Consider the following 13,753-nt stretch of genomic DNA (forward strand, 5'->3'; position numbering starts at 1 on the left):
TATAAACACATTTTCTTTTTGTACTTCCAGAATTCTAATTTAATGATTGAAGTAATGGTGACAAAATACTCCCATGTTATGAATAAATTAATGTGTGAACTACATCTTCTTAGCTTTCATGTGTTTCCAGCCAGCAGAAGCATTCTGCAGGCTTTTGTTAGGGAAAATGTGATCTGTTGCATACATGCTCTTGGAAAGTGTGTCTGATATCTGATTATTTTTTTTCTCTCTTTTTTTTGTGTGTGTGTGTGTATGTGTGTGCAACCAGGAACACTGACTGTAGTAGGAAGCTGAAAAACGTAAGTACATCACTTGGAGTATTTTTTTCCCCTCTGGTTAATCCTATATTTAGTCTGAGCAAGAATTGTGTCAGTAAAAACAGCACAGATGTTTCTTCGCCCACGAAGCTATGCTTTTTAGCCTTTCATGAATATATAGGCATAAAATCTATTTGCACAGAGCATTTAAAATGAAGCAAAATGATCATTACATCTGGATGCAAGTCTTTACTTTTAGATTTGCTAGCTTTCTTGTTCTTCCAAATTGTGTTTCATCAGAAAGGCTAGTTCCATTTAACTTCAATTTATTGTTAATTTAAACTAATGGTAATGGATCCTATAATTGTTAAGCGGAAAAGAAAATCGCTAAACTTTGCTGGTCTCAGAGTTGGTTATTCTTCCAAAGCCTAGTAAGCTGTCTGTCCCTAGCTGAATGCTGCTGTAAATTCAATTTTGTACTTGGCTCACATTCCTATAAACTGCTAGGAAATGCCAAGACCTTCTCCTAATAACTTTGCAAGCCAGTACTCATGACTGCAGGTAAAAAATATTAAAAAAAACCCAAAACCACTGACACACCCCCCCCCCCCCAAAAAAAAAAAATTACTTCATCCTATCTTTCCCCTCATCATTAGAGTAGTATCTTCTGTATCCAGCACAGAAAGTTGGAGGGGAGGAGTTCAGCTTTAGCATTTTAGGACTCTTGTGGGCACTAGCTAAATATGTTCGTACAGATTTATTGTTTTAAAGGTAAAGGTTCAAAAGTATCCTCCACAAAGTGCTTGTAGGCAATACATGCTTTCCAGGTGCATGATCCTGCAAGCTCAGCTGGCAGCCAGTCCAAATTGCTTGCAAACGTAACATTATTTGGAAAAAAGTAAAAAAAAAAAAAAAGGGATAAAGAAAGGAAGAAGAGAGAAAGTGGTCAAATGCTAGCAGAAATAAATAAAAATACCACAACCTTCATCAGAGCACTGAATGGCAAAATGAATCGGATAGTTTCCTGGTTGCTAGGCATACTATATTTGCAAGTGTTTTCACTTAACTTGAGAACATGTATTGTAAGAATTTTTTACATAAATTTGTTGAGTAGTGCTGGTTGAAGGAAAACAGCTCAGATAAAGGTTGTTTCAAGGCAAAAAAAAAAACCCTATTGGCAAAATACCTCCTTTCCCTCAGCACAGTAGTATCAGTTTGGATGTAATTTTAAAAACAAGGGGGAAATTTCTGAACTTTATTAAAAATGCTATTCAGTTATTTCATGGCATGTATGTTATTTGTAAACTAAAGGGAAATATAAACTATCTATATATAAAATATATTTTACATGATGCACCACAGTTGTTTTTAAGCAGGGGATCTGTATGAGATGCTGTATCCTTTTCTGGCAGCTGGAGTGCTGTGTGTGGTTTTAGGCATCACACTTAAATGAAAAATGGGGATATTAGAGCAAGTTGATGAGAAAAGGCTAATCAAAAGTCTAGCCTATATGACTGAGAAGAAAGCACTGAAGGAATGTGGCTGCGTATTTCAGGGGACAAAAGTCTGACAGGTGTCTGTCCCCAGTGTCCTCTTGGGACTTCTCCTTGTCCTATTTCTTCAGTTCATTATAGGGTATGAATTATATGGCCCTGTCCCATCAAAACGTAAAATACTATATTTCAGTTTATTTAACTTTTTTTGAGACAGTTAATGGCAACTATTATTTATTATTGCTTGCACATCTTTCCCACATCAAAATATTCCCTGTTTGTTCTGCAATTAAATACTTCGCAATGTCATGGAATATGCCTAAATAATGAACGTTAAATGAGAAAAAGCTGTAATTTCTAGATGATGGTTTGGCATTTTCAAGCAGTTCAAAACAGTGAACTGAATTGCCTTTGATGATCAGTTTCCAGTCCAAATTGCTGCTGCACAGGTACCATTAAAGACGTTGCTTTAAGTGGAGACATATGTGGTGCAGAGAAGGACTGTTTGCTTCCATTGCATGTTACAAAGGTCAGCGGTTTTGGAGGTGTTGGATTTGACCATCCTGAGCATGTTAATTTCTCCTTTCCTAAAACAAGTGCAACGCCAGAAGTGTCAGATCAGATTTCTTTGCTAACTAAAGGAGTGAGAGGGTATGTAAACATTTGCAAGAGCAATTCTTGGCTCTTTTTCCACACTAGTTTTGAAGTGATTTATGAGTTATTGGAGAGACATCAAGTCAGAACTTGAATGAAACCACTAAGTCTTTCTTCTTTAGTCTGATAGAAACAACCAGATGCTCATGGCTTTTGATTAATCTTGAGCTAAGCATTTCTTAAGCTAGCAGAAGCCTTGGAAGTAGATGTTCCCGTGTCATCTGGTTAATTACATTAAGATGATTAAAAATGGTACTACCTTTTCTGTCCTTGAAATAGGCAGGCAGACGTTTGAGATGTTTTATTTATTCCATTAGTCTTAATGGTTTTAATTAATGACCACTAGTATTGGTACTCTTCAGGGACTTGTTTCCTCTTGGATTTACAAACATTTATTTATAAATAAGTGTGTCTTCTAGGCAGTTTCAAATATTTTGCGTAGAGTTTTTCTTCAGATTTATTTTTGCTGTTTATTTTCAAGACAGACGTGACAGTTTCATTTTTTCCTAAAACTATGAGGAAGATAATTTGTTAAGTTATATATTCTGTAGGACTGTTTAAATTTGCATAGTCACCTGATGTATTGGTATTTAACTACTGGCAGACACTTCTCTTTCAATTCTGATTTATAACGAAATCTTGTGCTGCTGTGCAGTTTTGAATAAATGAAAGAAGTTGAAGGGAAGTAAATTTAGCTAAGTGACTGTATAGATGGCTTCACTTAATTCTTATTAACTTCTGCAGGTATTAGTCACCATATATTGGCTAGGGAAAGCTGCAAACAGCTGCACGTCATATAGTGGATCAACCCTGAACCTGAAGGAGTTTGAAGGTTTGCTGGCCCAAATGAGAAAGGTATCTTTTTGTTATGTTTTGGGAATGGAAATTTAATTCTAATTATTACTCCCATAAATCACCTGTTTGTTGCTAAATATGAGAGAAGTGGCGGGCTAGAGTACAAATTACTTAGTAGACCCCTACCTCCTTCAAAAATGTTTCTGACTCTGCCAAACCATGAACACAGCTTTCTTTGGCAGCCAGCTTTGTGGTGGTATCAGTGATGCAGCATGTGATGTCAAATGGGGCTTTATAATTGTCATGTGGCTCTGTCATCTTCATTTCCATATGTTTTGGATTTAATTATTTTCATTTATGACACCTTACAAAAGTAAGGTGACAGGACTCTCAGGAGCAGAGATTTTTCTTCTTTAAAACATTCAGTCTCCCGGGCAGCCCTTTTTTTCTTTTTTTGAAGTTGCAACATAAGCCATCAAACCAAAGTATCTAAATGAAGCTGAAGGGTAGAAGGAAGTTATGTTTCACCAAGGGCACAGTTACCACGATTCTGTGTTTTGCCAAGCTCTGAATTCTGGCTGAAATCATATTTGGTGTTTTACAATGAGCTTTCTGTTGGAAAGGAGAAGTTGTGATTGCTGTAGAGTGCTTTGGGGACTCTTAGTTGAGCGCTCCAGTGCCCCAAACCTTGACATGAGACACTGCACCTCAGCAATGGTTGGTGTTTGTATCCAAGTATGCATTTACTGAGGATGGAAGGGGCAAGGGACAGGCATGTCAGAAGATGGCAGCACCCAGTGCTAGCATTGCACATGTTGGGCATACTGCTCATGAAAGGCCATGCAGATATGTTCTCCAGCCTACAGAAAGCTTCGTGCCTGCTGCTCCCTCCCCATCTCACGTAACAGCCAAGTCACCACAGGCAGTAGGGTTTGGGGACCATGGGAGACTCCTTGCTCATACTCTCCTTGAGCTCTGCTACTGCATGTGCACCAGCTGCAGCTCTTCATTGTGGGATCTCAGAAGGCCAGCACCAGATTGCCACTGGAGAGGAAGAAATACTTGGCTGTCTGACAGCAGTTCCTACACCCTAGTGTGACCAGTGTGCCTTAAACTAGGCAGGTAAGATCCCTGTTTGTGAGCCCAGATCCTGTGAACAAGCAGGTGGAAATGGAGAGGAGAAGAGAACACCCTGCTTCTCTGTAGAGCTTTATTTTGGTCTTCATTTGAAATGGTCTGCACTAATCACTTGGGACTTCATCACTCATGAGTGATAGGACTGAGCCTAGGCAATAAAGAAATGAAGTTAATACTTGAGTTGTTTCCAAATAGAAGATGTGGGGAAGGTCCCCCGCTCCAAAGAGTCTGTAAGGTGAAACAGAGATGGACAAGGGAGCTAGCTCAGAAAAATTGCCAAAGTGCAGGTTGTTCTGACATTTGTGCTGCATGGTATCATGGTTTGTTTTTTAATGTTTAATCTCACAGCATGAAGCTCCTCTTTTTCCAGGTGGTGCTTGCCCGCGAAACTAGTCATCAGAGCATTTTGGAGGTCCTATCTTGAGCGCTTTTGAGGGATGAAGTAGGCTGGGGCGGAAAGGCAGTGTTCTCCAGGAGCTGATGGTAGTGGAGCACCTGGCTGGGCGTTGCAGAGCGCTGCATGCAGGTCAAGGACTAAAGCAAGAGTCTGAGACTTGATTTGTTGCAGATGTTGGAGCTGGGAGCAGAGTAGAGATCTCATAAAAGCTGAACGCTATATATTCCTTTAATGTAAAAACAGAGCACTTTGCAGTCCTGAAAAGTCTTGTTTAGGTGGTGCTGTTACAAGGGACGTTGGTGACGTACTTTAAGATCATGTCCCTACTCCTGTACCCCTGCAGTATTTCCCACTGGCAATTGTGGGCTTGTCTGTTACTGCATTTGAAGAGGATTTGGTTGTAAAATAGAACATGTTAATCATGCTGTGCAATGCTCCGATGTTCTTTATAGCTGAGCTCGAGTGATGAAAAGGCACTTTATCATATTCTCTACTGGCAATTTTTCCACAGAATTTAATAATTAAATTGACAATAAATTCAGTCTGGTTTAGTTTTTCTGTTACAAATCCTCTCTGCCTTTTTTAATAAGCAAATCAAAAGGCACCTTGGATGTAACTTGTCTCGGACTCATCTTTTTATGCTTCTCATACTGAAAGGGATATAATTTCTAATTTTTCATAATTCATGCTACTCTGTTTTTAATTTCATTAATTATTTAGTTACGCATTCTTCTTTACTTTTAAACTGGAAATTCCCAATGACAAAACTTCCATGGCTTTTTGATTATATGCAGTGGGTGGAACTTCCTGGAGAAATACATCTTACATTTGGCAATCACACTTTTACTACACTTGGTGACATACTGTGTTTTTAATTAGATGATATGAAAGACTAATGCGCTATTGTCTGTCATGTTATGGTGTTATCAGTCTCACAGATAACCACTTTCCCATTGATAACATTTGGGAGATGACGTTTGTTGAAGGCAGGACAAGTACCCCTCTGTGAGACAGCGCAGGGCTGGGAGAGTAGCTTTGCCAAGGGGAACGCTGTAAAGAACTTGTTTACAGAGGTCTAGGATCCCATCCTGGTGCGTGCCTCCTAATTCCTGGTGAGCGGCATGCAAAATTAACATCAACAGGCCTCTGAAAGTAGGGTCTGCAGAACTCATTAGTTCACAATTGGACTGTTTTCAAACTCTGGGAGATAGTGAATGCGGGATGGGGCGCTTTGCCTGAGTTTAAGTCCCTGTAGTTGCTGAGCAGTTCAGCGTCATTCAAACACAGTAATTTAGGAAAATGGAAGTGTGCCTGAGGATTGAGAATAGCTGATTGGTATGAAGGGATGAGAGGATTAGGGAATTTGGATTTTTAAAAAGATTTTTGGATCATGTCACAAACGGGATTTTGATAGGATTTTTAGATTTGTTCTTGGATGTGTGTAACTCATGCGGTTTTCAGGGAGACAGATCTCTGTTGTCTAATGTTTCTATCAGTGTTTTAGTTCACTAAGCAGGATTGGGGAAGGAAATTACATAGGATTCACTTCCAACTTTGTTAGATGTGTTTTGTTTTTAGAAAATACTTCCACTTCAATTTGCAGTGAGGTTACTTAATGACATTACCACAGTTTAGCTTGGCCTTAGGCGACCTTTGCCGCTGCCCTTAATGTGGTATTTTGGCAGAGTAATAGTGAGTGGCACTAATTAAAACTTCTTCCTGAAAAGTCTACAGGACGATGGGTCTGATCTCTGTTGGCTTTGAGCCTCCCTCTTCTCCAGCACAGAGGCTTTGCTGCATTACTGCAGGGCTCTCCTCCCTCTACCACTTCTCTAGCGAACCCGCTTTCTTGTGCATACGGTGTTGTTCTTGATTGATCTTCTCATTGGCAGTATTAGTAACGGGTAAAACCTTAGCAGTCAGGGACAGTGGGAGCTGTGTTCAACACAGCCGTTGAGCTGTTGTGCTCCAGCTAGTGGTAAGCAGGGGGTGCTTCTTAATTAGAAATTAATATTCAAATGCTTCTGGGGAAAAAAAGAAAGGGAAAAAAAATCACATTCCAGCCTCTTGGGTTGCAAAATGTCAGTCTGATAATGGCACTCACATTTCTGACTTTACTTACTGTCGGTGGAGAAAAAAATAGATTTATCTTTAAATAAACGTAGTTATTTGTGTTTTTTCTCAGCCTGTACAATTGTAATTAATGTTAAGACACTCTCTAAAACAAGGGATTTATTATAATGCAAGGGTGAGGATGGCTTCTATTGACCTTTTCCTCTGCTGGAGTTTCAGTGTTTTAGTATGTGCTGCTTGCACTGGAAAGAATTTATAATCACAGGGCTGTCAAAGACAACCATTGTTCTCCCTGCTCTGAACATGTGGGTCAGCTACAAGTGCTTTCATATCCCCCAGAGCCAGGAGCTGGCAAAGAGTAAAGAGCACAACTGAATTCTTCTGAGGCATCAGGAAAAGCATTTTGCATATTTTTCATTGCTGATTGCTTCAGAAAGACATCCCTCTTTCATAACAGGAATTTCTCTTCAAGGTAGAGGGAGACTGGGGCACACTGCTTCATTATTTTGCCGAGCTGAAGCAGCAACAACAAATGCTGTCTGCTGGTATCCTGGCCAGATACAATAGATGGGCAAGAGGAGGGGGGGGGTGTCTTTTGGAAAGCAGCAGACTTAAACCTGATGCAGGCACAATGTTAAAATCCTAGTGCCTTTGCCTGTGCTATGGACTATGGACAGCAAGTCAAGTTTCAGGTTACTTTCAGTTTTGATCGGTTTATTGCTTGCCTGTTGCAACTTTTTCTGTTTATCGTAGTAATGGATTGAGCGGGGTTTCCTCTTAATCATTATAAAATTGGGGTTTATTGCAAGCTTGCACTTTTCTTTTGAAGGAGAGAAGCAAGGAAACCCTTTTTAGGGGAGGAGATTTTTAGCATTTGGGAAGACGTGTTGTTGTCTGATGTGTAGCGGATCTCACGGGTATGCCAGTGGCTTCTTTACGAAGAGGTACCTGCTGTACTTCTGTGTAGGAAACGGAGGATATTGAGAGCCCAAAGCGCAGCATTCGTGACAGCGGCTATATAGACTGCTGGGACTCTGAACGCAGCGATTCCCTCTCCCCACCTCGCCACGGCAGAGATGATTCTTTTGACAGTCTGGACTCCTTTGGCTCCCGCTCGCAGCAGACACCATCTCCAGATGTAGTTCTCAGAGGGAGCAGTGATGGTAAGTACTGGTCACAGTGCAGCACATGTAGAAAGTTGTGACGCATAAGTAACGTTGCTGGAGCAAATGTCCATTCGGAAACTGGACACAGCCTCTGAATCATGCTAATCCGGTGGGAGAACTTCTCTGTGAATGCTGATTTGTGCTCCCTGAGGTTTAGATGACTTTGCCAACAACTTACTTGAAGTCTGTTGCAGTTAGCTTAGCGCAGCATTGGAAAATGAGTTACATCATTGCCATGTAATTTTATGATGGGAAGGGTGCTTTTCTGGGTTCTAGTGTATGAGGATGTTATGCAGACTCGTTTTAACTTAGGAACTAGGCTGGAGCAAGAAATAAAAGTGCAGGAACAAGGGAAATACTGAAGTGAATAAAATGTTTGCCTAAGTAAACCTTGGGCAGATAAATCACAGAAATATCTTGGAAATGTCTGATACCTGACAGTGTTTGAAGTCTTACGTACAATATTTTGCCAAATGTCATATCTGTTTTCATGGTATTTAGAAAATGGGGTAAATTAATAGCTCTGGGCATCAAAGCTGTGCCCGTCTTTGTACAGCTTTATGTGAGGACATGCAGCGCTAGGTTTACAGAAGGGGTGCTGCTTCTCTGCCTTTCTTACCCGATTCCCAGAGGCTTCCAGGGGCTTGTAGGCACAGCATGCTGTCTGAGGAGCTAGATGTGGAGGGTGGAGGTGTGGAGCATGCAGTTAGGTTACCTGTTGTGAGCAGGATTCTGGTTCAGAACAAAGGGATGCTTGATTGAGGCTCCCACTGTGTGGTTACATTCCTGATGAATGGATGAATCAGTCAGACTTCATCATCAGATGAAGTTATGTTCCACACATGAATCAGTTCTCCTTAGTAATGTTACTTATTTAATAAAAAAAGGAAGGGCAGAAAGACTTCTTGGTAGGAACCAGATGTTCATACTGCTTTTGGCAGTGTGAAAGAAACTGGTGATAATCACAACCGGACACATGAGAGATTTCCTGAGGTGATGGGGAACTCCTTAAAACTGAAAAGCTGGCAGGGAGAGCTGGTATTACAGCTGAATTGTGAAAAAGCTGTGGGGAAAGCAGGGCTAAAATCTGCTCTGCTGTTTTGAGTGGCCTGTGGTACTGGGGCTGTTGCTCTTTGACCATCCAGAACCAGTTACTGGGACTGATTCCCTGAAACAGCCTCATATCCCCTCAGACACTGAACAGAGCACAGTCTCCACATTACAAAACATTTTTCTGCCTTCCCAAGTGAGACAAAAGTGTGGTGCTGGCAAATAGGAACACCTCACATGTCTTAATCAAGCAGTATTGCTCCATCCTGAGTACTCAAGGAGAGTCCAAGTGTTCCTGCCTACTTGGAGCTGGTTACATATAACCTGTAGTGGCTTCCTATCAACTTCTGCTGTATCAGCAGGTTTTTGTAAGGTTTTGTGGTTCGTTGTTTGCCACAGCTAAGACATACTGTCGTGTCACATTCTCGAGTCCATAACAAACACAAAATAAGATGCAAAAATACAAAGCCTGTTCTTAAAAAATTAGTCTTAGCCATATATCCAGACTCGGGGTGCATGCAGATGCTGTGTGCACACATATGACTTGTCCAGCCAGCCCTGTCTAATACATCCCATTTTCCCTGTTTGCTGCTGCCATAATTTCACAGCTGCCTGCTCCAAGAGTTGCAGGTGAGGTGTAGCTTGGCTGACCTCTTTTCTGTCAAACCTATTCCTGTGGCCCCAGCAGTGTTTTCTCTCAGCTGTGTGTAGTTTTTGATAGAGATAATGTATATGCAAAGCTGGATGGAGGAAAAGGTTCTGCTTACATTCTCTCTCTCTCCATTCAGATAGGAGCTTTATAAACCAAATAATACAATACCGAAATAAAACTATGATTCCTTCCACACCTAGAAAAAGAAAAAAATGAGTAGACATGATTTAAGTGATCCCAAGGTGATGGTTAGTTTAGGGGGAAGCAGTAAGTAATACTATCTTCACAAATGCCATCTGTGATTAGCCCCACTGTTAGGAGCTGGTCTGGTGTCCTGTGAGGACCCTGTCCCTTGGCAAAAAAACAAACAGAACCAGTGGCAGAGCAGAACAGTTTGTTTAAAACACAGTAGAATTGCAGACTGACCTGCCTGTAGAGTTGCTAATGTGCTCAGGAATTAATAACATCCTCTGCTTGGCCAACAGTTGTGCATGTATCTTTGTTTGAAGGATCTGTGCATGTCTGTGGTGCATAACTGCTGTTACGGGTTGTGGAAACTAGCTGCTGCTTCTTCTACTTGGAAATGCAGAATAACTAAGTTAAACTTATAAATGTAGAGCACAGCTGCATCTTCCATTCAGTGCTTTGGCTTCAAGTGCTTTTTTTCGCATATCTGAGCTGAAAATAATTTCACAAGCAAAATATGAATAATTAAAGAAGCTGTTTGTCTTTGAAGTACTCATCTTGGGGATGCTGGTAGGCACATCAGTAATGAGGGAGAGGAATCTGTCCTAATTCCTTTGCTACTGCAATTATCTATTCCACCATTTCTGTCTGCCAGTTCAAGACTGGTTTTCATGCAGTACAAAAATAAACACCAGAACAAAGTCAAGAGCAAACAGAATAGCAGATAACAGTAAGCGATCTTCTCATTTTCATTTAGCTACTCTGTGGCCCTGCCTAGTCTAACGATGCTACAGCTCTTCAAACCTCACCTATCCTCAGACACCTGTGATTCTGTGGTTGTGTCTCCACTTTTTGTGTAGACATAGACTCAGATTACCAATCATGGTGCCAGTTATCATATGCTCTTAACCAAAATTGTTCAAGCACAAGATTACTGGCAAAAAGTGCTTTGTGCTAGCTCATTTCCATTATGTCTTGTCTTTTCTTACTGTTCCCTTTCACTCTTCTTTGTCTCTCTCCAAGCAAACATTGAATAGCTCAGTCTGCTGCAAAAGCTCTTTGCAAATAACATTCCTAGCATATTTAGACCTCTTTTCCTTCCCCCACTTTGAATTATACACAAGCTACTTGTGATTTTTATGACTTCATTGTTTTTAGTTGTTCATTAGGTAGCTCAGTGAATTAGCAAATAACTTACTAGTATGGTGAATTAGCAAGAGGACACAACCTGGGTGGCTTCCCCTCACCCCAAAAAGGGGAACAGCTATTGCATGTGCAAGTGTTGCAAAGGGGCTGAGGGCCAGAGACATCCAACGCTCCAAAGCTGGGAGAAGGTTTGAGTCCTGTAGGGAGAAATGGCTGAATATGCTCCATTTCAAACCAGGGCCTGTGGTAAAGTTGCACTGCTGGGAGAGAACTATTTACATAGCTTCAAAAGGCTCATGATGGTACAGGGAATCTAGTGAATGTCTGTGAAGTGGCTTCAAAAATGGCTATGAGGGCAGTTCCACTGCAAATGGTCTTTAAGGTATTTGTCCTACCACTTGGGAGTTTTGTTTTCAAGCTGGAAAGGTCTTGCCTAAATTTCTGTGTTTTAAATGAGTTGTAAATATCAGAAAGCTTAGTTCATTTGAACAAAATAGCCACTCAGCTCTTTGATCTCCTGGCTTATTCTGTGTGACTCTTGATTTTTCTCTCTCACCTTATTTATTACCTTTGCCAGACTATTCTTCAGTCTTTGCTGTAATGATCTAACCTCTAAATCCTGAGATCCCTTCCTTCCCTCCTTGCACCGTTGCATCTGAGGATCAAGTCTCTTGTCTGTTTTGCAGTGTGCTAGACTGATTGACCAGGCAGTGGGTGAGACTGGGGGGAGACCATCCAAGTCTTCTGGTTTATAGCAGCTAATGCTTATTCTCAGGTTTTGATCAAAGCTGATGCCGAGTGCATTAAAATTGCCGTTAATATGTGTTTGTAGAAACATCTAGAGATTCCTGCCATTTTGTAAACATACAGCATGTAGCCCTTTTTGCTTGAGACTGCAATGCTTATGAAAGTCTATGTTGAGGAGTCTGAATCAGGTCAAACAAATCCATGTGTTAAACTAAGAGTCATTTGAGCTTTAGTCAGGTAAGCCTCTGTAGCTGCTCAGTGTGATTGACAAGTCTGGCTTAATCTGACACAAAGTTTTTTGATGTGACCTTGGACTGAAGATGTGTTTTTTAGGGGTAGAAAATAAGGCTTGATAGAAAAAAATGTTTACTGTCTGTGTAGATACTACGGCTACTACCTTCAGTGATTAATTTTAAAAACCAAACACAGGTAAAAGTGACTTCATTTTTTGGTGCATTAGATGGTACATGCTGTGTGACCTCATTTTTTGGTGCATTTTTGGTACCATTAGATGATACATGCTAAATGTAATCTTTGGTGGTGTTTTCTCTGATTTATAATTAAAAAACAAAAAAACAAAGAAAAAAACAAACCAAAACCAGAACTGGATGAAAGTGAAAAGAAGAGGGATTTTTTTTCTTCTTCACTAGGGAGAGGAAGTGACTCAGAAACTGACCTGCCACACAGAAAGATGCCAGATGTGAAAAAAGATGATATGTTGGCAAGGCGGACCTCACACGGTGAACCTAAATCAGCTGTGCCTTTTAACCAGTACCTCCCGAACAAGAGTAATCAGACTTTCTATGTACCTGCTCCACTTCGGAAAAAGAAAGCTGAACAAGAAGAGTACCGAAAGAGCTGGAGCACGGCAACTTCACCATTGGGAGACAGACCTTTCAGGTAAGACTGGCATGTCCAACTTCTCCCTTCCTCAGTGGTGATGCTTTAACACTTGCCTAATTTTCATTCTTTACATAAGGCATATGAAGCTGTAATAAAACTCTTGCTGAGATGGTACTGATAAATTGTTTGTAGCAATTGGCAAAGGTGGTAGAAAAGCAATGGGTGGAAAGTCATTGTTTTGATGTCATTATTTACTGTATAATGGAATGTATAGCTTGTGTTTGGCAAAGTGTTGGTTAGTATTATTACCATGGATGTTGACTCGAATACAAGGCTGGACAAAAATGTTCTTGATGATCTGTCTCAGTTCTCAAGACAGTTACCCACTGAGAAATTATACTTACAAGGTACGTTTTATGTATTCAATAAATATAGGTAATATTTTTGCTGTGTTTTTTTCAAAATAAATTTATTTCTGTGTTGTATTCTATACACCAGTACAGTTTATATAGCTGTGACTATGTGTTTCTGCATGGGTTTGGCAACTGATATTTCACTTTTGATTTGGCCTAAGCAGCACCTTCCATTAAAGAGCATAATTATCTTCCTGGATCATTCATCAGAATATAATTTGGCGTCTTATTATCGACAAAATGTGCTTATAATAAATAAGTGTATATGTTTCAGGCACAGCATACATTAAACTACCTTGTATAATTCAATAGCAAACCCCACCCTGAAACCATAGAAGAACAGAACGAAACATCAGAACTGTGTGAACAGGAGAAAGTGGGCTCCATGGCTCCTGAGGCAAGCTCCCTTAAAAATCCAGTATGTTTGAATCAAAATGAAGGAAGCTCCATAGAGCAGTCTCCTTCATGTAGTGCAAAAGAAACGTCGGCACCCAAGGGGAAGGATGCAGAAGAGATCAGAAAGTTAAGAAGACTCAAACAAGCTGGCATTAAGGTCATGTCAGCAGCCCAGCGCTATGGCAGGTTAGCCCAACGGTGTGGGAGATTGTGCACGCTTCACATTTTTAGGATTGGCTGAAGTGTGGGTTTCCTCAGTCCACTGTGATTTCACTTCTCCTAACAAAAATCCAGACTGCTAAGCACTCACAATTGCTAGTGAAGGTCTTGGTCTAAAAAGGCTTGTGA

The 13,753-nt window shown here is 40.6% G+C and overlaps 1 protein-coding gene across 1 annotated transcript in view; it reads left to right on the top strand.

Annotated features, from left to right (window-relative positions):
* Positions 1-13,753, top strand: part of LIMCH1 (LIM and calponin homology domains 1) — a 181,746-nt gene that overhangs the window by 108,961 nt on the left and 59,032 nt on the right. The window contains exons 5-9 of the mRNA XM_055796716.1: positions 269-299; positions 3,149-3,259; positions 7,774-7,969; positions 12,404-12,653; positions 13,322-13,591. Coding sequence (XP_055652691.1) covers positions 269-299; positions 3,149-3,259; positions 7,774-7,969; positions 12,404-12,653; positions 13,322-13,591 — 858 coding nt within the window. The remainder of the gene's footprint in view (positions 1-268; positions 300-3,148; positions 3,260-7,773; positions 7,970-12,403; positions 12,654-13,321; positions 13,592-13,753) is intronic.

Source organism: Falco peregrinus, chromosome 2 (assembly GCF_023634155.1).
Source record: "Falco peregrinus isolate bFalPer1 chromosome 2, bFalPer1.pri, whole genome shotgun sequence".
Classification (NCBI taxonomy): Eukaryota; Metazoa; Chordata; class Aves; order Falconiformes; family Falconidae; genus Falco; species Falco peregrinus.